Source organism: Sus scrofa, chromosome 14, assembly GCF_000003025.6.
Source record: "Sus scrofa isolate TJ Tabasco breed Duroc chromosome 14, Sscrofa11.1, whole genome shotgun sequence".
Classification (NCBI taxonomy): domain Eukaryota; kingdom Metazoa; phylum Chordata; class Mammalia; order Artiodactyla; family Suidae; genus Sus; species Sus scrofa.
Window position 1 is genome coordinate 51,816,162 of NC_010456.5, and position 24,326 is coordinate 51,840,487.

A 24,326-nucleotide genomic window follows, 5' to 3' on the forward strand; every position below is an offset into this window, starting at 1 on the left:
GAGAGCAGCAGGGCCAAGGCCTGGGAGGAAACCTTGGGGGTGCTTTTCCCCTGAGGGAGGAAGAAGCAAGGAGGGCTCTTGGCCCGGGAGCATCAGAATGGACACCTGGTAACTGAATTGCTTTGGCTGTTGCAACTGGGAACAGACTGCCAGGGATGAGGAAGGAGTCCTGGGACCAGTTAGGGGGATTGCAATGTCAGGAGACCAGAGGGGTGAAGCAAGAGAAGGTAGGATTTGCTGTGGGATTGGATGTGGGGTTTGAGGGAACCTGGCAGGTTTCTCACCATCAGAAAAGCTGGAACTGGCAGGTTGGGGAAGGCTCTTGCAGAAGCAGGTTTGGGGAGGTAGAGATGAGGAACTCCCCTTTGGGCTGTCCAGTCAGCATTGAAGAGTGCCCTCTAGTGGTGAGGCTGCTTAGAGGCTGATGATAAAAGGGACAGAAATGCATGGGAGAGCTAGGCTGGAAATCAAGGTTTGGGAGTTGTGCCGAGATGGCATTCAAAAATCTTGGAAGTAGGAGTTCCCGTCGTGGAGCAGTGGTTAACGAATCCGACTAGGAACCATGAGGTTGCGGGTTCGATCCCTGCCCTTGCTCAGTGGGTTAGCGATCTGGCGTTGCCGTGAGCTGTGGTGTAAGCCGTGAGCTGTGGTGTAGGTTGCAGACGCGGCTTGGATCCCAAGTTGCTGTGGCTCTGGTGTAGGCCAGTGGCTACAGCTCCGATTGGACCCCTACCCTGGGAACCTCCATATGCCGCGGGAGCGGCCAAAGAAATAGCTAAAAAAAAAAGACAAAAAAAAAAAAAAAAATCTTGGAAGTAGATGAGATCATCCAGAGAGGGAATGTGAAAAGGGAAGAGCAAGACATGTGTGTTTTTGTGTGTATGATGGGGGGAGAAAGGAGGGGGAGGGGAAGTAGAGGAGTAGAGTAGGAGAAGCCAGGAGGTTAGAGGCGGTAAGAGAAAACCCGGGAAATGAGAGGGCAGTAGAGGCAGGTGAGGGGAGTCCTTGCAGAAGGGGATGCGTAAGATGACAACGGAGGGGGGATGCATGCATTCAGCAACAGAGAGGCCATGAAGGTCCTTTACAGAGCAGCTGGGTGACTGTTGGGGCAAAGCCTGATTGGAGAGGCTTCTAGAGAGAAGGAAGGAGCAACTGGGGCTGGGGGCGGTTCTAGGTGAGCCTCTGACCGGGTTTGCTTTAAAAGGGGGAGAGATGGGGCAGCAGCTGGAGGGAGGGAGGAGGGGAACACACAGATGCAGGGCAGGGGAGACTTGCTGTGGCGATGTCCTGGGATGGAGGCTTGACTCAGCAGGAGCGAGAGCACCTCATGCACAGAAACAAGAGAGAGGAGAGACTGTGCACAGATGCAGCTGGAGGGTGAGCGGAGCTTCTGGAAACTTTTTTTTTTTTTTGTCTTGTGAAATACGTTTACAGAAAAGCACATCAAACACATATCTACCACTTTATGAATGATGTAGGCACCTATGTAACCACCACGTGGGGCAAAAAAAAAAAAAAAAAAGAGAGATATTATTAACACCCAACAAAAATCTTCCCAGTGCTCCTCTCAGATCAGAATCTTTTCCTTCTGCCCTAGATATGATCTCCATTCTGCCTTCACTAATGATATTTTAAAAATAATTTTGCCATCTAAATGTATTCCTCAACCATTTTGGCTTAATTTATTTTAACTTATTTGCTTTTAAAATTTTTTAATTTATTTTAATTTTTTCTAGCTGTGTTGATATATAACTGACTAATAAAATGTATGATATTTAAAGTGTGATGATTTAAGTATACATAGTGAAATAATCCTTCCCCCATCCCATTTTAATTAACATTTTCATCACCTCACATATTTACCCCCCCCCTTTTTGTGAGAACATACAAGTTCTACCTTCTTAGAATTTTTTTTTTTTTTTTTTTGGTCTTTTTGCCTTTTCTAGGGCTGCTCCCACGGCATAAGGAGATTCCCAGGCTAGGGGTCTAATCGGAGCTGTAGCCACTGGCCTACACCAGAGCCACAGCAATGTGGGATCTGAGCTGCATCTGTGACCTACACCACAGCTCACAGCAATGCCGGATCGTCGACCACTGAGCAAGGTCAGGGATCGAACCTGCAACCTCATGGTTCCTAGTCGGATTTGTTAACCACTGTGCCACGACGGGAACTCCTGAATTATTTATTTTTTTATTTTTATTTTTTGTCTTTTTTTGCTATTTCTTTGGGCCGCTCCCACGGCATATGGAGGTTCCCAGGGTAGGGGTCCAATCGGAGCTGTAGCCACTGGCCTATGCCAGAGACACAGCAACGCGGGATCCGAGCCGCGACTGCAACCCACACCACAGCTCACGGCAAGGCCGGATCGTTAACCCACTAAGCAAGGGCAGGGACCGAACCCGCAACCTCATGGTTCCTAGTCGGATTCGTTAACCACTGCGCCACGACGGAACTCCCTGAATTTTTTTTTTGTTTGTTTGTTTTTGTTTTTGACCACTCCTTGGCATATGGAGTTCCCAGGCCAGGCATCAGATCAGAGCTGCAGTTTCAACCTACGCTGCAGCTTTGGCACACTGGATCTTCAGCCCACTGTACCAGCCTGGGGATCCAACCTATATCCCAGTGCTCCAGAGATGTTACTGCTATAGTGGAACTCTTGCAAATTTTAATTATATAATGTAGTGTTATCAGTTATAGTCACCATGGAGTTCCCACTGTGGTGCTGTGTTAAGAATTCAACTGTGATGGCTTGGGTCACCGTGGAGGTGCGGGATCGATCTTGGCTGGCCCAGTGGGTTAAAGGATCTGGTGTTGCTGCAGCAGCAGCATAGGCCCGGGGAACTTCCATATGCCGTGGGTGTGGCTATTAAAAAATAGTATAGTCACTATGTTATACATTAGATCCTGAAACTTCACTCATTTTCAACTTGAAGATCTGTACCCTTTAACCAACATTTCTTCCACCCAGGTGCCTGGAAACCACTATTCAAATCTTTTGTCCATTTTTTTGTTGTTGTTGGGTTACTATTTTACTTCTTGATTGCGGCGTAAAAAACACCTGAAAACTTAGTGGCTTAAAACAATGTAATTTGCTCATGAATCTTCAATTTGGCCTTGGCTGGAATGATTCACACCTGGGATCTGGAGTGGCTGGAGAATGGCTTCCTCACAGCATGACAGTCTCAGAGTCGTCAGACTTCTTACACAGCATGTGGTTTCTCCAGAGCAAGTGTTACAAGAGATCCGGGTAAGAGCTGCAAGGCTCTTCTGACCCAGTACTGCATGTATTCTATTTATTTGTCAAGCAAGTCACTAAGGCCAGCCCAGGATCAAGAGAAGGGAAATTAAATTCCACCCTTCATTGTGAGGAATGGCAAGGAATTTGTTGTTATCTTTCATCTCCTGCATTATATAATTTTTTTGAAATTGATTTATAGAAGTTCTTTATATATTCTGTATTTGTTTAATATCGTTGTATGTTTTGGAATGATCTCTTCCATTATGGCTTTCTTTTCATACTTTTTAATGTATTTACCCCCTTTGCGGCTAAGGCTTTTTGAATCTTTAAGAGTCAGGGTCATGAAACTATTTCTTAAAAACTTTCCAACTTTTTTGACTTCTAAAAGCTTTCTAACTTTGACTTTTAAATTTAGGTCTTTAATCCACATGTAATTTACTTTAGTGTGTGGTGTGAGGTAGTAGTCTTTTTCCCATGTAGATATTTAAGTACCATTTATTAAGAATATCATTTCCCCACTAACCTGCTGTATCACTTCTACCAGCTATCAAGTGCTTGTGTATGTCAATGTCTTTTCCAGTAGGCTGAATACTTTCTTGATATCTGCTTTGGCAAGATGTTTCAAATTCTTCTTGTATATTTCCTGCCCAAGGCAAATCAGCTATTTCCTCAAAAAGCTGTGGTTTCCTTTATTAAAGACCACAATTGAGATGTTAGAAATCCTCCTTGCTGCTGAATTGATTATTGTTTCTAGTTCTTTTCCGTGGGAAGAACTAGATATTACATACATGGTAAAATATTCTGGGAGTTTATACTAATACATCCAATTCAAATTGAGACCTGTATGGCTTTTACTTAATTTCTTCTGTTACATATTCCACCACACTGGGAATCCTGGTTCTTAAGGAAACCAGGAATAATTGAATTAGAATATCTAATTAGTCATTTGTTTTATCCCAGCTTATGCACACACAGGTTGAAAATAACAAAATCCATAATCTATAAGACACAGAAACTGAAGAAATTAAGGGAGATACAAATAAATGGATATATATTTCATCCGTATGGATCAGAAGAATTAATATTGTTAAGATATTAACCCAAAGGAAACTACAGGAGTCAATACAATTCCTATCAAAATTCCAACACATTTTTCATAGAAAAAAAGATACATTAATCCTCACATTTGTATAGAAACAAAAAAGACCCCATATAGCCTGAGCAATCTTGAGAAAGAAGAACAAAGCTGGAGGCATCCCACTATTTCCAGATTCTATTAAAAAGATGCAGTCATCAAAGCAGTATGGTACTGGCATAAAAAACAGATACATAGATCAATGGAACAGAATAGAGAGCCCAGAAATAAACTCATACATATATGATCAAGTAATTTACAACAAACAAGCCAAGAATATACAATGGAGGAAAGGACAGCACCTGCAATTCAGTTGTGTTGGGAAAACTGGACAGCTACATGCAAAAGAATCAAACTGGACCACTATCTTACATCACACACAGAACTCAACTCAAAATGGATCAAAGCCTTGAACAGACGACCTGAAACCATGAAAATCCTAGAAAAAAAAGACAATAGGTCATAAACTTCGTAACATCAGTCTTGGCAATTGATTTTTTTTTTTTTGGATCTGACTTCAAAGGCAAAAGAAGCAAAAGCGAACATTAACCAGTGGGTGGAATTACATCAAACTAAAAAGCTTGTGCACAGTGAAGGAAACCAAAGGAAACAAAAAAGAGGGGTCAAACGGTAAGCATTTCTTTTAAAAAGAGGAAAACAAAATTCCCTTTGAAGTACTATAAAAAATTAATAAACAGAAACCTTAAAGAGAGTTAGCAAACCAGAACAGAGAGCTCTCAAGCCCTATGAGGACAGCAGACCCCAATGGAAAGAAGAAAAACTCTTCTTTCCTGGCAAGGACTCAGGCAAATGAATAGCTGTGGATGCTTTGTTTACTAGAGCCCTTCCAACTTCCTTTTCCCCTTTGTAAATGTGTTCTTCCCTGGCTCTTTGGGGATTTTTATGAGGCTTGCCATGCTTTCAGACCCCAAATAAACCCGTCTTTGGTGGAGAAATAACTGGTAGTCTATTCATTTTAGGTTGACAGTGGATATTAGAGGTAAATATTTTTCTTCATGTGCAGTCTTAAAGTTAGGATGATGGGTGCAGATATAATTGACACGTTTAATTCACAGTCCTAAACACAGGGTATTGTAAGCATCTGGGGTTATGACAGCAGCAATGTTCATTGTTGAAGAAAGTTCTAGTGCATGTAAAATAGAGAAGCCAATGCAAATAAGGGTTTGTTCCAGAATTATCCCTTCAAAGTATTCCATCTTTTTATACAATAAGACGCTGTTGCTGTATTATGGACCTTGGATTAAAAAGAAAGCCAACCACATTCTTTGTTTGTTTGTAGTTTTATTTCCTTATTTCACTATTAAACTTAGGGGATAATATCACCACAAAGTTGCAGGCATCATTTTATAGTACAGACAATTGACTTATTTGTAGGCAAAGGAATAAAAATAGCATATGACATATCTAAAATGACTACTGAGGAAATAGGACACTAGGAAATAAAAACAGGTAAAACTCAGTGCCTTTGATAAAGATGGGACGCTATTTTAGATGCAACTATGATACATGCCTTTTGCTTACAAAGCAAATATATAGCCATCTCTTTGGACAGTGGTTTCTACACCCTCATGAATTACAAGGATGTGAGTCACTAAACATTTCATAGACATTTTCCAGAAAGCTTTCTGCCAAGAAAAATCAATATGCTGATTCACCAACATGGAAGCCTAATTTAATTATTCCTCAAACCTGCACCAAACTTAGAGACAGTTCCTGTGTGTTTGAAAAAGGGGGGGCGGGCATTGCTCAAAATGTTGCCTTCCCATAGTCCTATGCATAAGCTCCAAAGAAATTTCTTTGGAGTGTTGTACGTAGGGGGATGAAAATACCCATGTGCTATATGAGGAATGAACATAAGATAGAACTTTTGTTTAATGCTTGCAGAACAGAATGGAATCTCTCCTTTCATGCCAAGCAAAACTTCATGCAAAGATGTTTTAAGCCAAACTACAGAACTTCACCTGTACAAACATAAGACTTATATTTATAAACACTCAATACTTCTCTTAATAGAATAAAGTAGAGTTGACCAATCTGGTAAAAAGTTTCCAAATTCTAGGGATAAAGGAAAGAGTCGATTTTTCCCCTTCCTGTCCTCATCATATTTACTACTTCAAATCTATTAAAATATTTCCCCTTATTGCTTTGTAATAGTTTATTTGAAAACTGTCATATTAATGAACCAAATTTCCTTTACTTTCCCAGCTCAATGACCTCTGGCTACACTTGAAGTGTGGAGCATATAATTCTGACAAATATTTGCTATATTAATTATAACATTCAACCACATTTATTGAATGTCTACTGTTTGACAGATCATATGCCAGCCACAGAATGAATAACACCCACTTTCTATCATCAAAAAAGTCACAGAATATAGGATAAACATAGTTTGGGGTTTGGTATGGAAATTTCAGAATTGCTAAGTATTTTGGACTCCAAGAAAGAACAAGAATAAATGTTTATATCCTGGAGATAATCTTTTAAGTTTAAGATAGAGTTGTTTGGGTGACAGAAGTGTTACTAATACCTCTTTGCAATCGAGAATATGGCCTCCCTTTCCATTTACCTCTCATCTGGTGCAACTCAGATGAGAGCCTCCTTGGATCTGGGTGATTACTTGGGGTGTTCTCAGCCCAGGCCAAGAGTGGCAGTGTCAGAACTCTGTGCTGAGTCTTTGTGGTTCTACTAGAGCAACTATAGTCCTAACAGTCTACCAAAGTGTTTGGGTGTCCATGTCCACATGCCAAGTGCAATGTTGATCAAGGTGTGTGAAGCTGTGAGTGTAACGTATGTCCAATTAACAATACTAACACTTGTCCATTTTGGAGCCTGGCGACAATATTATGCAGTCACAAACTTATATTGAACACAGTCACTTTATGAACTTGTTTTTCTTTGTTCATTTTTAATCTCAACATGAGTTTCCTTTCTCAGGCAGTGACACTAAAGCCAGAAAAAGAAAATGGGGGAGTTTCTGCTGTGGTTCAGCAGGTTTCAAACACAATTAGTATCCACGAGGACATGGGTTTGATCCCTGGCCTTGCTCAGTGTGTTAAGGATCCAGTGCTGCCATGACTGCAGCTCTACATCACAGGTGTAGCTCAGATCCTGCATTGTTGTGGCTGTGGTGTAGGCTGGCAGCTACATCTCCTATGGGACCCCTAGCCTGGGAAACTTCCATATGCTGCAGGAATGGCCCTAAACAAACAAACAAACAAACAAACAAACAAACAAAAAGCAAAAACCAAACAAACCAACAACAACAAAAAAAGGAAAATAAAATGGAATTCCCAGTTCTAAAAGCGCCCTGGGCTCCTGTCCCTGGAACCAGTTCCTAAGGTTTGGAATATTTACTCACACAGCATTAATCCTGGTAGAGGCTGAATTCCTACAAAACAGAGTCGTGAAAACACAAGAAGAGACGACATAACTTACATAGAGGGAAGCAGTAAAATTGTCCTGGAACCTAGTATGGGCTAAAGTTTACACGGTTGAATTAAGTTTGTTGCACTTTACATGTAAGGAAAAAATACTCTTTTGGAGAAGGTGGTGGAAGGGGGATTGTTAGATCGAAGAAAGGATGTTTTGGGCGATGTATTCTATAAAGTCTCAGTTTGTTTCAAGACATACCACTGAGAGACCAAAACAAACGCCCACTATCCAGCAATTCCACTTACATACAGTTGTGAGGCCTCAAGTGATTGTCCTGGCCTGAAGTGGTATTTGAAACAATAGAATTCCAAGTTTACCAACAAATCATGAGAACTCCTTAGATTTTGTTGTATTGAAATATAAGTAAACAACTCTGATGGATATATAAAATGAGAATTTTTCAAGTGTTCATTGGACATACAATCTACACTCATCGTTGCAGTTATTCACCTAACGCTCTGCCTCAATTTGACTTTTTTACTATTAGAAAGCCAATTAAGGTGCTTTCAGATTGTTTATGAGTATGAGCATGAACTCATGAAAAGCCAGTGGGTTAAAGGGTAAGTGACATGCAAGGCAGGGGACATGTTCATTCCCTGGTGACAGAACTGGGCTGAGAGCTCAGGGCTCCTTGTGCTCCGTTCAGAGCTTCTTCATGACACTTGCGCTTGTCCCCCAAAGCTGCTGTGATGGATTGTCCCATTTCCGAGTCGTGTGTCCTCATCTGGGAATCCCCTCTACTCAGATAAGAACAGGGCGCCAGGAATGCCCCCCAGGCTCTTCCTTTGTCTCATGTTTTCTCCACAAGGCGCCTTCACTGTGCCTGAGCCTTGCCATCCTTCTCCTTCCTAAGACTAGAGGCAGCTGACTGTATCAGAGCCGTGCCCTCCCCCGTCTCACATGTGATGCACAAAGGGCTCTCAGGCCTTCCCAGGGCCGTGAATTGCCCGTCTGCACACAAGGCGGTGGCAGAGAAAGCTGCTATGACTTCTAGATCTTCAGCCACTGCAGCTTCTAGTGGCTTATGCTTTCTGCCTATTGTCTTTCTGTCAGAATCTAGAACTATTACGTGTGAAAGGGTGAATAGAAATGGAACTTATCTGGAGAGTCAAGGCTAAATCTGAAGTCAAGGATGATTCAGGACAATATGGTGAACTAGCAGAAAGACCACAGGTCTTCATGGTTCCATCATGAAGGTGGTGGGCCAAAGAGAACAGAGCCAAAGGGAACAGAGGACCAGAGAGCTCTCTTCTCTTATCCATCAGGTAGACCTTGGAGGATAGAGAATGGGGGGGTGGGGGTGGCTATGGGTGTGGGTGTGTGTATGTATGTGGTGGGCGGTGGCATCTTCACCTATAGCTTACTTAGATTTGACGATTTTCCTCTTTTGATGGAAGTGCATAATCATGAAAGCACTGCAAACCTCACTCACATGGGATAAAACAGTTTGAGTCCCATTTTGAGGATGAAGACATTTTGATTTTATGTAAATGCTGAATACCTTTTCTGGTGACAAATCCTTTGAGAAATATATGTGTAGTTATGTCTGGTTATATACACTTCACTACATCTTTGATTACACTTCTAAACTCTGCATATTCAAAAGAATCAGGTTTTCTTATTTTCCTTTTTTTGAAAATGACCTAAGAGTTGGACCCACATTTCTATAGTCAGGGTCAGTAGACAATACTTAAAAGCAGTTTTCATCCACGAGAGATTTAAAACCACTTAGATAATTAAACCAGTAACAGAAAAGGAGAGCTGATGTTCCAGACTTCTTTCTTTTCTTCCTAAGAAAAGAAAGCATCATAAGAGGACAAGGATCAGGAGATAATCATGTTTAAGGAGAATTGTTACTGACCTTCTCAGTTTTGCCAAAACTCACGATTTGTCTGTTTCTTAAATTTAATTCTCTATTTTTAAAAAGAATATAGGAAATAGCCTTTTGAAAAGGAGGCAAGATAGGACTTTCAAAGAGAATGCGAATTACTGATGTACAGGAAGACATGAATCAGCATTCACAAATGTATTAGTTAGTGCCAGGCCAACTTGAGTAATATCAATATAGATGCAGTTGCTTCCTAGACATTTCACAGGTGGATAACATAACATTCTGCAGTTTGCTATGCACGTTAGAAAATAGTTCCTGTTTTTTTCTTATTTTTTGGTCAAGTGTGGGCCAAAAAAAAAATCATTCTTTCCATTATACTGATTTGCCTTTCTTCCCCTTGTAATGTGATTTCAAACACACTGGCGGAGGGTTGCTTTGACCAGTTTCCATCAGGTTTAACGAGAAGGGAATTAAGCTGTTATGCTAAAGTCACAGTTGACTTTTTTATTACCTGGAAAGAGTTAGGTTCCTCCCAACACCAACACCAACAGGCTTTTTCCTCTTCTTAGCCACAAGAAAGCTCGAGAGACCCTACTCATTGCTCAAGTGGACCTTAAAGAAGCACTTTCAAGGGACACCACTGCTGAAGACTGAAGAGTAATATTTATCAACATTAAATAGACACTTGGTGAAATATGCATAAATATATCTTCATATAAACAGAACACAAAATTAAATAGTTCAGAAACACAGACACCACTGAGTACACTTCCACTGTTGTCAAAATCTGCTGTAAACACCAGCTCACACTGAACACAAAAGCAGCTTCTACCCTGGCTCCGGGTTCACAACACGGAGACCCTGTACAAAGGGAAGATTTCTCCTTAGCCCCCCGCCTCCCGCCCCTCCCACTCCCCACACAGCCCCAGCAGAGGGAAAAAAAGGAACCCTAACAGCTACAGCAGCAACGAAGATGACAGCCAGAGAAGCATCCCTCCCCTCCCCCAAATAGAACATTGAGCATTTTGGTCAATTCAGAAGAGAATACAAAATCGCTTTTTAGAAATATAATAAGAAATCAATTTGAAGCAATACTTTTCGAAGTGTAATACTTTCTGTAGAGGACTCATAACTTCCTCAACCCCAGCTATTCCTGGGTGAAGGGTGTACAATGAATGCCAGAAAGCACTGGCCACAGCTAAGTCACAAAGGTGTAAGCCCTTTCCATTTAAAGATATCAAGTAGCAAGAAAACGAACCCCGTGTTCTTTGCCTCTTACAACGTCTCTTCTGCTTTGCCCTGCGTAATGCTGTGTATGACATTCAACCGTGAGACTATTACTGACTTTCACGCAGGTTAGATAACACAAGTTTGTTTGGAGACATTCAGATTTGGACAATTCAAACATGTGGATGTGGTTCATTCTTTAAGCTCAGAGGGCCCCCCATTTGATTTCACTTTGTTGAGGGAATCAACAAAGGCGATAGCTTATGGCGAGTCTGGTTAAGCCATGGACTCAACAGGCTGAGAGCCCAGACGGCCTGGCTGCTCTCTGCTGCATATTCTCCAGGAAAACAGCCCTGGTTGACAAAGCCCTACGCCGGGTTTATTTCACTTTTATGTTATGTTAGGATCCTAGGAAACTTCAGTCACCAAAGTACTGAAAGCATATATTGCCGGAATAATTTGCCAGTTCAGTGATTCCCATTATATTATATACACTATGCGTGTGTGTATGTGTGTGTGTGTGAGTCACACACACACACATACACACATGCACACACACACATATATATACATATATACTTATGTATCTTTTATTTGTACGAAACTTGAACTGCACAAAACAGTACTTTGCAAGAATCAAGAATCAAGTCCACAAATAGACACACCAATGAGAAGACGGGAGCTCTTTTGGGACGGGAAGGTTCAGTTCTGCAACATATGAAAGAATTTCAGAACCACAGATTCACTAGCCTGACGTTGTTCCATGTGGCATCTGGATCGATACTTTGGGGATCCTTGGAAAGAATGTGGCAGCTGGGCTGGCCTAGTTATGCTTATCAAGATTCCAGAGCTAATGGGAATTAAAAGGCCCGGGCAGACCAATTTGGGTATATAATTGCTATGAAGCAATTTTTTTCCTCTTTAAGAAAAAAAAACAAAGTCTATTTCAGAATAAATTTCTTTATAGTCAGTAATACACTTATTTTTTTGCTGAATTGGTGTTGGACTTTTGATATGAAAATGGGCTTATTTAATGGATCGGTAAACAGGCAGCTTCTTTCACATCTGGTGATAAAAACATTTTTATCATCACCAGAAATCACCCCCCCTGCACCTTACTCCCTCCTAAGGTTTGTGGGCTGATGTGTGCGTTTGGTGACTGCTATGGACAACGCCTCCTTCTACAAGGCCTGCTCGGGCACCCGCTTGTGGAAAATGACTGACTGTCTTTGCTGATACTGCTGCTTGCGCCTCTTCCTTTTGTCACACTGGCACAGCAGCAGCATCTTGAAAGTGGTTCTGAATGTTTTGTTGCACAGGGCATAGCACACGGGGTTCACGGTGCTGTTGATGTAGCACAGCCAGTAGCCCAGATTCCAATAGGTTTTGGGTATGCAGCTGTCACAAAAGGTGTTCACCAGAACCATGATATTGTAGGGGGTCCAGGTGATGATGAAGGCAAGCAAGATGGCGCTGAGGGTCTGGGCCGCTTTCTTCTCCTTGATGAGCGACATCCGTTTCCGCTTGGTGATCTGACTTCTGGTCTTCAGAGCAAACCTCTTGGCCAGAGTAGCTTCCTTAAAGGACAGAGGTAGAGTGGCCGTGGTCTTACCCACTGAGGAGTTGACATCAGAGGCCTTGGCTGTGTCCACGGCTGACTCTAACTGGATGGGAAGCTTGGAGAAGCTTTTTTGAAAACTGCCTCCATCGTCCATGCTCTTCTGGGCTTGCAGTTTGCTGGCTTTTCTCTCCAAGTCCACTGTCCCCAGCTCCTCCTCGGGCACCTGCAGGTTGTCTGAAGACGGTAACTTGGTGGAGTTGAGGATGGTGCTGTGACCTGGAAGCTTGAGCACGATGGAGTAGATGGCTCTTGTTTCTGAGCCAATGTCCTCCTCATCGGAGGAGGCGGAGTTTTCCAGGGAGGCAGCAGCATCATTGTTATTCCAGCTGTCACTGCTGCTGTGGTCTTGGTCCATCTGCTCAGCACTGGGCTTCCAGCTCTTGGTTGTGAACCAGAAGTGGCAGCGTCCATACTTCCTCCTGGCTGAGCGTTTCAGGCTTTGCTGCTGAAGCTCATAGCTGCTGCAGCTCCGAGAACTACCTGTGGGGTGAACAAAGTTTTCTGCCTCTGCCTCTGTCCCAGAGGCTTGCAGCCCGGCAAGCTCTTTGGTACGTTTTTCAGTTTCCTTATAGATCCTCCAGTATAAAATAGTCATAATGGTGACAGGCATATAAAAGGCAGCGATGGCCGTGCCGAAGGTGATGGTGGGCTCACTGAGGAACTGGATGAAACACTCTCCTGGAGGGACAGTTCTCTTCCCAACAAAGTATTGCCAGAACAAGATGGCAGGAGCCCAAAGGATGAAGGAGATGACCCAAGCCAGACCTATCATCACACCAGCTCGCTTTGTTGTTCTTTTGGCTCGGTATGTGAGCGGCCTCGTGATGGAAAAGTACCTGTCAAAGCTAATGACCAGAAGATTCATGACCGAGGCATTGCTAGCCACATAGTCAATGGAAAGCCAGAGGTCACAGGCCAAGTTCCCTAAAGCCCATCGATTCATGATGATGTAGGTAGTAAACAGATTCATTGAAATGACCCCGATAATCAGGTCAGCACAGGCCAGACTTAAGAGGAAGTAGTTGTTGACTGTCTTCAGTTGCTTGTTGACCTTGAATGCCACGATCACCAGGATATTGCCGATGATAGTCACCAAGGCCAGGATGCCTGTTAAGAATGCAATGAACACCACTTGCCAGATGGTGTGACCTCCCAGAGGGTCACTGGTGGTGCCATTTGGAGAGGATAAATTCCCAGCTGCCTGAGAAATGTTGTAGCTGCCAAAATGAGTAACCGTTCCTGGGGGCAGCCCTGCATCGGAAGGGCCGTGAATCCAGGAAGAGCTGATGTTTGGAAACAAAGGTGAGGTTGTATTGTTATTGTGCAAGGTCATGGTGACTCTCTGACATAGTCTGGGGAGAAAAGAGAAAAGATGGAGTCAGGAAAATTTCTGTCATCATTGGATTTGTTCTTTGCATTGTATCCTTTGAAAGACATGGAAGACCTCTTATCTGATAAACAGGACCTGTATTAAAGGGGAACATGAGAGAGGCCTGCACATCAAGTTCATGCTCTTATTTTAAAGGTGAGGACTTATCCACTCTATTTCAATAAAGATAAATAAATTGAGTAAAGGTGAGGTGCATAGGGCAGGCAGAGATCGATTTGTTGGAGGTGGCACCATCGGCTGGTGGCATGCAATGAGCACTGTGCTTTTTCTCCACATTTTACACATTTCTAAATGTAACCACACTGCTACCTACATGGTGTTGTTACCAAACAAAATCTTCTTCTTTTTTTTTTTTTTTTGTCTTTTTGCTATTTCTTGGGCCGCTCCCGCGGCATATGGAGATCCCCAGGCTAGGGGTCAAATCAGAGCTGTAGCCACTGGCCTATGCCAGAGCCACAGCAACGTGGGATCCGAGCCGCATCTGCAACCTACACCACAGCTCACGGCAACGCCGGATCATTAACCCACTGAGCAAGGGCAGGGACTGAACCCGCAACCTCATGGTTCCTAGTCGGATTCGTTAACCACTGCGCCACGACAGGAACTCCACAAAATCTTCTTTACTTATTTATTTGGTTGCACCCACAGCATATGGAAGTTCCTGGGACAGGGATTGAATCTGAGCCACAGCTGTGACATATCCTTTACCTGCTGTGCCACTGTGGGAACTCCATCTCTTATTTTAAAAAGAAGGGAAGAGTAGTAGGTGCTTATATGATACTCATCCAGCGTAGCATTTTCATCACGCTATGTGAGAAATTGATCCTGTTCATTTGCATTTTATCTGCCTGGGCATTTACCTATCCCAGGCTTCAGACTAAGCAACTTTAAGGCAGTTCTAGCCATTTAAGTCTCCCTGGAATAAGCATCATTAACCTGGAGCAGGCAGGAAATAAGCATACTTCACTTTACATTATATCATCTCTTTAAAACACAGTTAGAAAAAGTAACATATTGGTTCCTTGAAAAGGTCTGAAACAGTATATTAGGCAGCTGTCATTTGCTTGATAATATGCAGAACTTTTACCAGACTGTTCTGAACTGACCGAACCAGTTCTGAGTATTTCTCTTATTGAGATATGGTATCTCTAGCAATGAAAAAGCACTTTAACACCACACGCATTTGAATATACATAGTTGCAACACTGCAATTAGTTCTTTCAAACTCTTGTTACCAAAATAAATACACTGCAATTAATGCATCACCAGTAAGACCCTCCATGCTGTCATGGAAAGCCTTAAGTTGAGACCTGCCCAAACCTCTCAGAACTTCCAGGACACAACTCAGGGGTTCTCACTCCACCAACCTCCCCAGACTTTATCCAGTAAATCATTCCTCAACAAGTGTCACTTTAAGAATTCAACATTTGAGAATCATAGCAAAAGTCTGTTGAGAATACCTCTGCTGTATTTTAGCTCTTGGTTAAAAAAGTGTTCATCTCTAAACTCCTACAATGCAAGTATGTGTACACATGCACATGATAAGGGTCCTAAATCAAGCTGTGAGATATTGCACATCAGAGCATTTCTCAAAGGAGTGCAGTCGAGTCACGCAGTGCCCTTCAGAAACCAGCCAGAATGGCCATCATCAAAAAGTCTACAAACAATAAATGCTAGAGAGGGTGTGGAGAAGAGGGAACCCTCTTATACTGTTGGTGGGACTGTAAACTGGTGCAACCACAATGGAAAATAGTATGAAGGTTCCTCAAAAAACTAAAAATAGAACCACTATATGATCTAGCAATTCCACTCCTGGGCATCTATCTGTAGAAAACCATAATCAAAAAGATACGTGCACCCCAATGTTCATTGCAGCACTATTTACAAAAGCCAAGACATGGAAGCAACCTAGATGTCCACTGACAGAGGAATGGATAAAGAAGATGTGGTACATATATACAAAGGAATACTACTCAGCCATAAAAAGAATTAAATAATGCCATTTGCAGCAACATGGATGGACCTAAAAATTATCACACTGAATGCAGTTAGTCAGACAGTGAAAAACAAACATCATATGATATCACTTACATGTGGAACCTAAAAAAAGGATACAAATGAACTTATTTTTGGAACATAAACAGACTCACAGACTTTGAAAAACTTATGGTTACCAAAGGGGATAGGTGGGGGTGGGGATGGACTGGGAGTTTGGGATTGGCGTATGCACACTGAGGTATATGGAATGACTGGCCAACAGGGACCTGCTGTTTAGTACAGAGAACTCTACCCAATATTCTGTGATCATCTATATGGGAAAAGAATCTGAAAGAGAATGGATGTGTATATATGTATAACCGAATCACTTTGTTGTACAGCAGAAATTATCACAACCTTGTAAATCAACTATACCTCAGTAAAACTTTTAAAAATGAAAAACAGAAAAGAAAAGAAAAGAAAGGGCTTAGGGTGTAGCAGGAAGATTTTGGAGTCCCAAAGACATAGGTTCAAATCTTAGTTCGACCACTTCCTGAGAGTGAGATCTTGGGTTTTATTTAACCTCTTTGAGTCTGTTTCTGCACTGAAAAATGGGAATGAAACATTCTGTACAATGAAATAAATTCAACCTATAATTCAATAGTAAGGGGTCAAAGGAACTTTGTCTCTCCTCAAGATGTTTTGGACTTTACAATGCTGCGAACGTGATATGCATTCCAGAAGAAACCATACTTTGAATTTTTTTTTTTATTTTCCCACTGTACAGCAAGGGGGTCAGGTTATCCTTACATGTATACATTACAATTACAGTTTTCCCCCACCCTTTCTTCTGTTGCAACATGAGTATCTAGACATAGTTCTCAATGCTATTCAGCAGGATCTCCTTGTAAATCTATTCTAAGTTGTGTCTGATAAGCCCAAGCTCCCGATCCCTCCCACTCCATACTTTGAATTTTGATCTCTCCTCCAGGTGAGGGATGTGAGTTATGATACTCTGCTGTGATGCTGGGAGGGGTAGGAGCCCCAGCTCTCAGGCAGCTCCGTGATCATGAGGCGAAAGAACAGATACACCTACAACCATCCTGTACCCAAATACCCATTCCGTTTCTCACTTTAACACAGTACTCAATAAATAACAGAAAATATTGAACACTTTAAAACGGGCTTTGTGTGAGAAGATTTTGCCCACCTGTAGGCTAATGTGAGTGTCCTGAGCAGGTTTAAGGTGGGCTGGGCTAAGCTATGGTGTTCAGTAGGTTAGGAATATTAAATGCATTTTCAATTTACAATGAGTTTATTGGGATCAACCTTATTATAAGTCAAGGAAGGTTTACACTTTTTGCACAGCTTTTACCTTCCCAACCAACTTTCACTCCAAAGCTTCCTGGACACACAGCAGCTAAGCTTCCTTGTCTATAGCTTGGGTTGTGTTGCAGCCCATTATACATTCCTTCCTTCCTCCTCCTCCCTCCCCACTGCTCTGAATCTCTTATAATTTCTCAGCACCTTTAAAAATGCTTAAAACACTTTCCAAGTGTCTGCTCTCATGTCATATGTAATTGACCATATTCTGAGACCTATTTTTAATTACTTATGCCATGATGATTTTATTATAAATAAAACAATTTGTGCTGATGGTATGTATGTCTTTTACTTTTTTTTTTCTTCTTGTCATCACCATGCTGTGCATGTCTATTTTTTTTCCCTTCAGCCATTTTTTTGGAAATGGCCTGTCATCTACATTATGTATTTCCGGATGGCCATCAATCACATGGTTCTGACTCCTTAACCTCCGTAATTGTCCTGAAGAACATGCCAACAGGAGCAGTAAGAGATAATTTGGGGAACTGATACAGATGCTGGAAAGACAGAGGGTAATTCTCTGTTCTTTGGGATTCCTAGGTCTTGGTGACTCTATTTATGTCCATATGGAAAAATCTGTGAAGAAAGCAAGCACTGAGGAGAGATATGGGGGAAGAAGAGATGGGAAGAAACGTGGGGAACTGAGACAGTATGCTAACAATGTCCTCTCAAACTGGATCTAGTCATTCCTGAAGTCAACTCTGCCTCCTCCAACTTGCCTGTTATGTAAGCCAACCATTTCCCTGGTTGCTTGGGCTACCTGAGAAAAGTTACTGCCACCTGACACTGAAAAGCTCTTTATTTTATTTTATGTTTTGGTTTTTTTTTTTTTTGGGGGGCTGTACCCACGGCATACAGAGGTTTCCAGGCTAGTGGTCGAATCGGAGCTGTAGCTGCCAGCCTATGCCACTGCCATAGCAACCCAGATCGGAGCCTCGTATGCAACCTACACCACAGCTCACAGCAATGCTGGATCCTTAACTCACTGAGCGAGGCCAGGGATCAAACCCATAACCTTATGGTTCCTAGTAGGATTCATCTCTGCTGCGCCACGATGGGAACTTCTGAAAGGGTCTTTATTAACATAACTGTCATCAGCAACATCAACACTTCTCACTGAACCATTACCACCTTTCTCTCTGTGGTGCAGTGGGTTAAGAATCTGACTGCAGCAGCTCAGGTGGATACAGAGGCAGGAATTCAATCCCTGGCTTCATGCAGTGGGTTAAGGATCCAGTGTTGCTGCTGCTGTGGTGTAGGTTGCAGCTGTGGCTCCGATTTGATCCCTGGCGTGGGAACTTCCATATGCCTCAGGTGTCGGAAAAAAAAAAAAAAATCGGTGCTACTGGATTCAAGAATTCAGGACTTGGGGAGTTCCTGTCGTGGTGCAGTGGTTAACGAATCCGACTAAGAACCATGAGGTTGTGGGTTCATCCCTGCCCTTGCTCAGTGGGTTAACGATCCGGCGTTGCCGTGAGCTGTGGTGTAGGTCGCAGATGTGGCTCGGATCCCGCGTTGCTGTGGCTCTGGCATAGGCCGGTGGCTACAGCTCTGATTGGACCCCTAGCCTGGGAACCTCCATATGCCACAGGAGCGGCCCAAGAGATAGCAAAAAGACAAAAAAAAAAAAAAAAGAATTCAGGACTCTGCCTTTTATGGACTGATTCGCCAGATGAGATGTATCACACGGATAAAATGATTTTTAAAAGCACACAGTTTTTTTTTTTTTTTTGGCAATGTCAAATTGCTTCCTGCGAATAATACACTATGTACAAATTCAATATCAACTTATTTTGTTCAGTTGACCAATAATAGTGAAGAATATAAGTAGGAATTTGGGAAATAAGCATAAGATCAATTCTCTCTTTTAGTTCCTTTCTGTAAACCTTTAGAGCACCACAAATTGTACAATATTCCAGTCCAATTATGTTTTGTTGGAATATAGAATATATAAAAGAAGTCAGGACACTTACAGTTAGGACTAAGGGTTCTATAATGGATTTATTAAATGCCTACCCTGGTGTTTCTGGAGTCTAGGGGCTTCTTGACTAATTATTAGAAAATCTGTGAATCAAAAACTATCTGTGATCTTTGACCTGAATTCTTTACCTACCATATTCACCAGTGGTCATTGTTCTTTTTATAATTCAACATTAATTCAATATATAATATCACTTAAAAGTTTCAAATATTGTGTGCACTAGCACTATGTCTGAAAAAGCAATGTACATACCTTAATTAAAAAATAATACTGTTGGAAAAAAATACTGATAGACTTGTTTGACACAGGGTTTTTATAAACCTTTACTTTATAAAAAATGCAGTATCTGTGAAGTGCAGTAAAGCTAAAGGCAATGAAACAAAGCATGTCTCTACTGGCCTAAAGAGAGACATATAGACTAATGTAACCAGATGGGAAGCTCAGAAAAAAATCCATGAATATATGGTAGACTGATCTTTAAATAGTGGTCAGGGCTTTAGAGATAAGGTCTTTTGAGCTGTAAACACATTGATCTTTGAACATCAAGGGATGCTGTACTGGCCTCAACATTAGGCAAATAAGAAAGATCTTTCATCACAATGAGACTAAGCACTTTGATACAACCACTAGGAAAAGGTGATTCAGTGTATCAATTACACTGAAAAGGTATATACACTATGAGCCAGCAATTGAATTTCTAAGTATCTGTCCTCTAGAAATTCTTGCAAGGAGATTTACATAAATATGGTTATGGTGAAGCATTTGCGGTGATGACAAAAATTAGGAAAAATAAAAGGTCATCAGTTTGGGAATGGATAAGAAAATCTGATAATATATAAGGCAGAATACTACCCAGCATGTAAAAGTATCTTCATTTCCCCCCCATGTATGTATGTGTACACACACTCACACACACAACACACACACACACACACACACACACACCTTGCTGATTGAGAAAAATAAGCTGTGGGGTGATGAATACACATGATATGATTTAGATAAAATCAGACATATATAAAAATAGTATCTATCTTATATAACTACTTATAGATTTTAAATGATCATGAAAGGATAGAAAGATGCATGTAGGTTGTACATTAGTGCTGATGTCTTGGGGAAGAGGTGAAGGATAAAGACGTTGGCCTAATCTGTAATGTTCCAAATGAGAAAAAAACAAGTTCTCCAAAAACAAACAAACAAACAAAAAGACCAGAGGGATGTGGGGAAGAGCGTTAAAAAGGGAAGAAACTGGTGATATCATCAGGAAAGGCTTGGCATCGCACCCTCCCCCAACACTGGTTCTCAATGAGGTCACAGGGAAAAGAGCTGGATAACGTTGGTGAAGCAAAACTCCAGGATATGTGCCACACGACTTTCCCATCAAGTGCCCACCACGTGACTACAGTAAAGCTCAGACAACCTAAATGCACTTGAAAGTGACTCTTCAGAGAGTCTCGCCTCCAGAGGAGAACTCAGCTGGGCTGCCACCTTGACTTCAGCTTTGTGAGACCCTGAGCAGGGAACCCAGGTGCCCTCCAGGGCAGCGAGGTCATGGATGAGTGGTGTGGAAAGGTGCTGAGGGTGTGGTCACTTGTCACGCAGAATGGGGCCTGAAATGCGGATGTATGTTGTTAGGTAAAAATAAAATTCCATATCCCTGTTCATCCGAATACTGATGGGTTGGATTATACAGGCATTCTATGTGTTTGCCTACTATGTGACCTGACACACAATCACTCCCGTTCTCCAGCTGGTCATGGGGTCCTCTCCCCACTGCTGTACTGTGCCTTCTCTCTGCAGACCAAGTGAGGGATGTTTCTGGTGCTCCCTGGTCTATTCACAGCAAGGCTGTACCGGCTTGATCTAGTGAGGGTGGTCCCTGTGTAGCCAGGAACCAAAGTCCCTCCCCCACCGACCTTCATGCAGGTCCTTGGACCTAAAGCATTTTCCATAACTTGAACCAAATTCATCTCATGACGAGGAGGGCTCTGGAGGCTTGATAATGGATGTCCTGTTTTTACAGAGCATGATATGATCAAAAAGTCGTAAGGTCAAAAGGACTCCAAAATATCTAACAGTCCTTATTAGACATGACAGTCCCTTCAGGTCTTCTTCATATGCAACTATTGTTTTATAAGGAATAGATGACTTCCTAAGAATCAGGAGTGGAGTTCCCACTATGGCAAGGGGGTTAAAGACCTGTTGTTGTTTCTGTGGGGGCTCAGATTTGATTCCTGGCCCAGGAACTTACATTTGTCATGGATGCAAACCAAAAAAAAGAAGAATCATGGGTTCTTTCGAACCAATGAAACCAGGATAAACTGGACTGAAAGTCTTCTGTTTAAGGTACTTTTTCTGAAAAGAGTGTATCACTTCTATGCTCCTCATGCTTTTCCTCATCCTGACTCAATAGCCTATGTGCTAGAGTCTGTATATTTTGAGTCTAGGGAGGTCACTGTTGATGTTCATTGAATTGACATGTCGGAGAAGAGAGCTAAAGGAAACTTTGCTTTTTAATGCTCAGGAAGCAATGGGTGGTAGGAACAAAGATGCCTGCAAGCCTGCTGACCTTAACACTTTGTAAGTGGTTCCAGGCAAGAGTTCCAGGACAGCCACCTGCACAAGGGCAAACAGGGTCGTTAGGTAGGAGCAGAAGGGGTGCAGGTGGAGGGGTGGAGTGGGCTCTGGATCGCTCTAGGGTCTATGGCAGGTTCCTGCACTTTGGGTGGGAGGTGGGGGCTGTGGGCCCCTGGGACATTCAGCGCATTGCTACTCAAGTGGTCCAGGCCCCAGACCTCAGGCAAGGAGTGCAAAACCTCCTCTTGCCTGTGGGCGAGAGGAGTGGCTAAGAGCCCTCCCAGATTCTGGGGGGAGGGCTGATCCTTCCAGGTGGGTTAGATACTACTGTGTACATATAGAATGGTTCATGATTTCATCTCTGAGTGCATACTTTTCCAGACCATTTTTACTGCATTATAACTAAGAGCACAAATGCAATTGATTTACCTAGATTTTCAAAAAGTCAAGAGCCAACTAGTAGGCCAGCATGAGAATGAAAAAGAAAAGAAAAGAAAAGATAGAGAATTGACTAGAAAACATCAGTGCATGAACCATATAATGACAATAAGTACTATTTCACTGGAGCTCCTGCTGTGGCACAATGGGCTTGGCAGTGTCTCTGGAGCGCTGGGATGAAAGTTCGATCCCTGGCCTGGATCTAGTATTGACACAGGAAGTCACAACTGTGGCTTGGATCTAATCCACCCATGGCCTGGGAGCTCCATATGCTGTGGGGCAGTCAAGAAGAAAGAAAAAAAGTATTGTTTCAAAGAAGTTCTGTTTAGTGCACACACATGCAGACACACACATTCAGTATATAGTCATGATGTATTTTGTATGGTGGGTCACGTTCAACAATGTTTGCAAACCACTGCAGTGGATAGTTTGACATCTTTTACTAATATTTACAATGAGAAAGTCAAAGAGAAAATATGAAAAGACAATTTGACAGTGATAAGTGTAGGGGAAAGTGAGGGACAGTCATAAGAAATTTACTCCCTTCTTCCTAGTTATGGAATAAAAATTTCCTGGGATTACAAGCCTGTAAAATATATAGATAACTTTTTAAAAATTAAAAAATGAAATAAAAATTAAAAAATATGAAAACACATGCGAAAGTGCTTAAAGAATCCTAAAAGGCTAATATAAATCTGAACCATTTCTTATGATGAATTCCAGAGAGACAAACTCACTTTATTTCCTCTAAGTCACTCTGGCATCCTGCTCTGAAAAAAGGATGGGGGTTCTCAATTTTTAAACCTCCTGAATTGATTGAGAACGTATAACTTACTTTTTATAGAAGTCTAAATAAATTCTATCTTTACTATTGTTATTATTTTTTTTCTTTTTTGGCCGCCCAGCAGCATGTGGAATTCCCCTTTCAGGGATCAGATCTGAGCCACAGTTGCAACCTAAGCTGAGGCTGGGACAACTAGGAATCCTTTAACCCATTGTGCCAAGCCAGGGATCGAACAGGTGTTCTGGCGCAGCAGAGATGCCACCAATTGTGTTGTTCCACAGCGGGAACTCCTATCTTTATTATTAGCATCATGTTAAGAAGGTGGGGGGAACCAAAAATATCTTGCAATTCACAACCACGTTTTTTTCTAAGGCTAATTATTTAGTGCTCCTTCCATATTTGGAATCCAGTACACATCACGTAGCAAGGGCTTGTTTTAGGTATCTCTTGGACTGCCTTCTTTGCTAAGCGTTCTGTCATAATTCAGCACCGTATTCAGCAACTAAATTGACTTTTCCCTAAGCTAGTTTGGTCGGGTACAGGAAATGCCGCAACCGACCACTAGGTGGCAGAGCTGACTCGGAGAACAACCTCTCCAGCAGGCGCCAAAGCGCCGCCTGTTTCCCCAAGCTGGAGACGGGGACTTTGGCTTTGTTCAGTCAAGCAGTCCGTGGAGGGACATCAAACAGGGTCAACGCACGCTTGGCAATCAAATATGTCTTTAAAGGGAATCTAACCTTTTCAGACGTGCACAGTCAGAATCAAACTTTTTGAACTTAGCTCGTGTTATTCATTTCAAGCTTCAGGGAGGACAGATGTGCCCTAATATGGTGCAGTTGCTCCTGGTGCAAACAGAACATCCCAGCAGCTAAAACTGGAATAGAATTCCATTTAAAAAGGAGAAGGCTTGTTTTCAAAAAGTTGATGCATCGTGCTGTCTCCTTTGGTTGGCTTCTTTCATAGGTTTTATTCAATTTGACAACAAAAATGAAGGATACTTAGCAAAGTACATGCATCAGCACTGCCTAGGCAGAACAGTTGCTACTGAAATAACATAGTTTTACCTGAAAAACAAAAGCCTAAATGGGGCTAATGATCATCTGCCTCAGCACTCCAGAGCCTAAAATCTTTGCTTTTAGAATTTCTAGAGAAATGATAAGAAGCGAAACACAGAGGTGAAGCAGTTCTTTTAAAATAGCTGTAAGCCCACTTTGCGCACAGGAATCTGTGCACCAACCTGCAGTTGAAGATATATTGATAACTTTTATGACCTAAGGTGCATTC

General features: G+C 42.1%; 1 protein-coding gene across 27 annotated transcripts in view; it reads right to left on the reverse strand.

The window, feature by feature from the left end:
* CHRM3 (cholinergic receptor muscarinic 3) overlaps positions 2,464-24,326 on the reverse strand; it is a 545,038-nt gene continuing 523,175 nt past the window's right edge. For 26 of the 27 annotated variants that reach the window (XM_021071792.1, XM_021071795.1, XM_021071790.1 and 23 more), the window contains one exon: positions 2,464-13,861. In XM_021071792.1, the coding sequence (XP_020927451.1) occupies positions 12,070-13,861 (1,792 nt within the window). In that variant the 3' untranslated portion in view covers positions 2,464-12,069. 27 annotated transcript variants of the gene reach the window in all.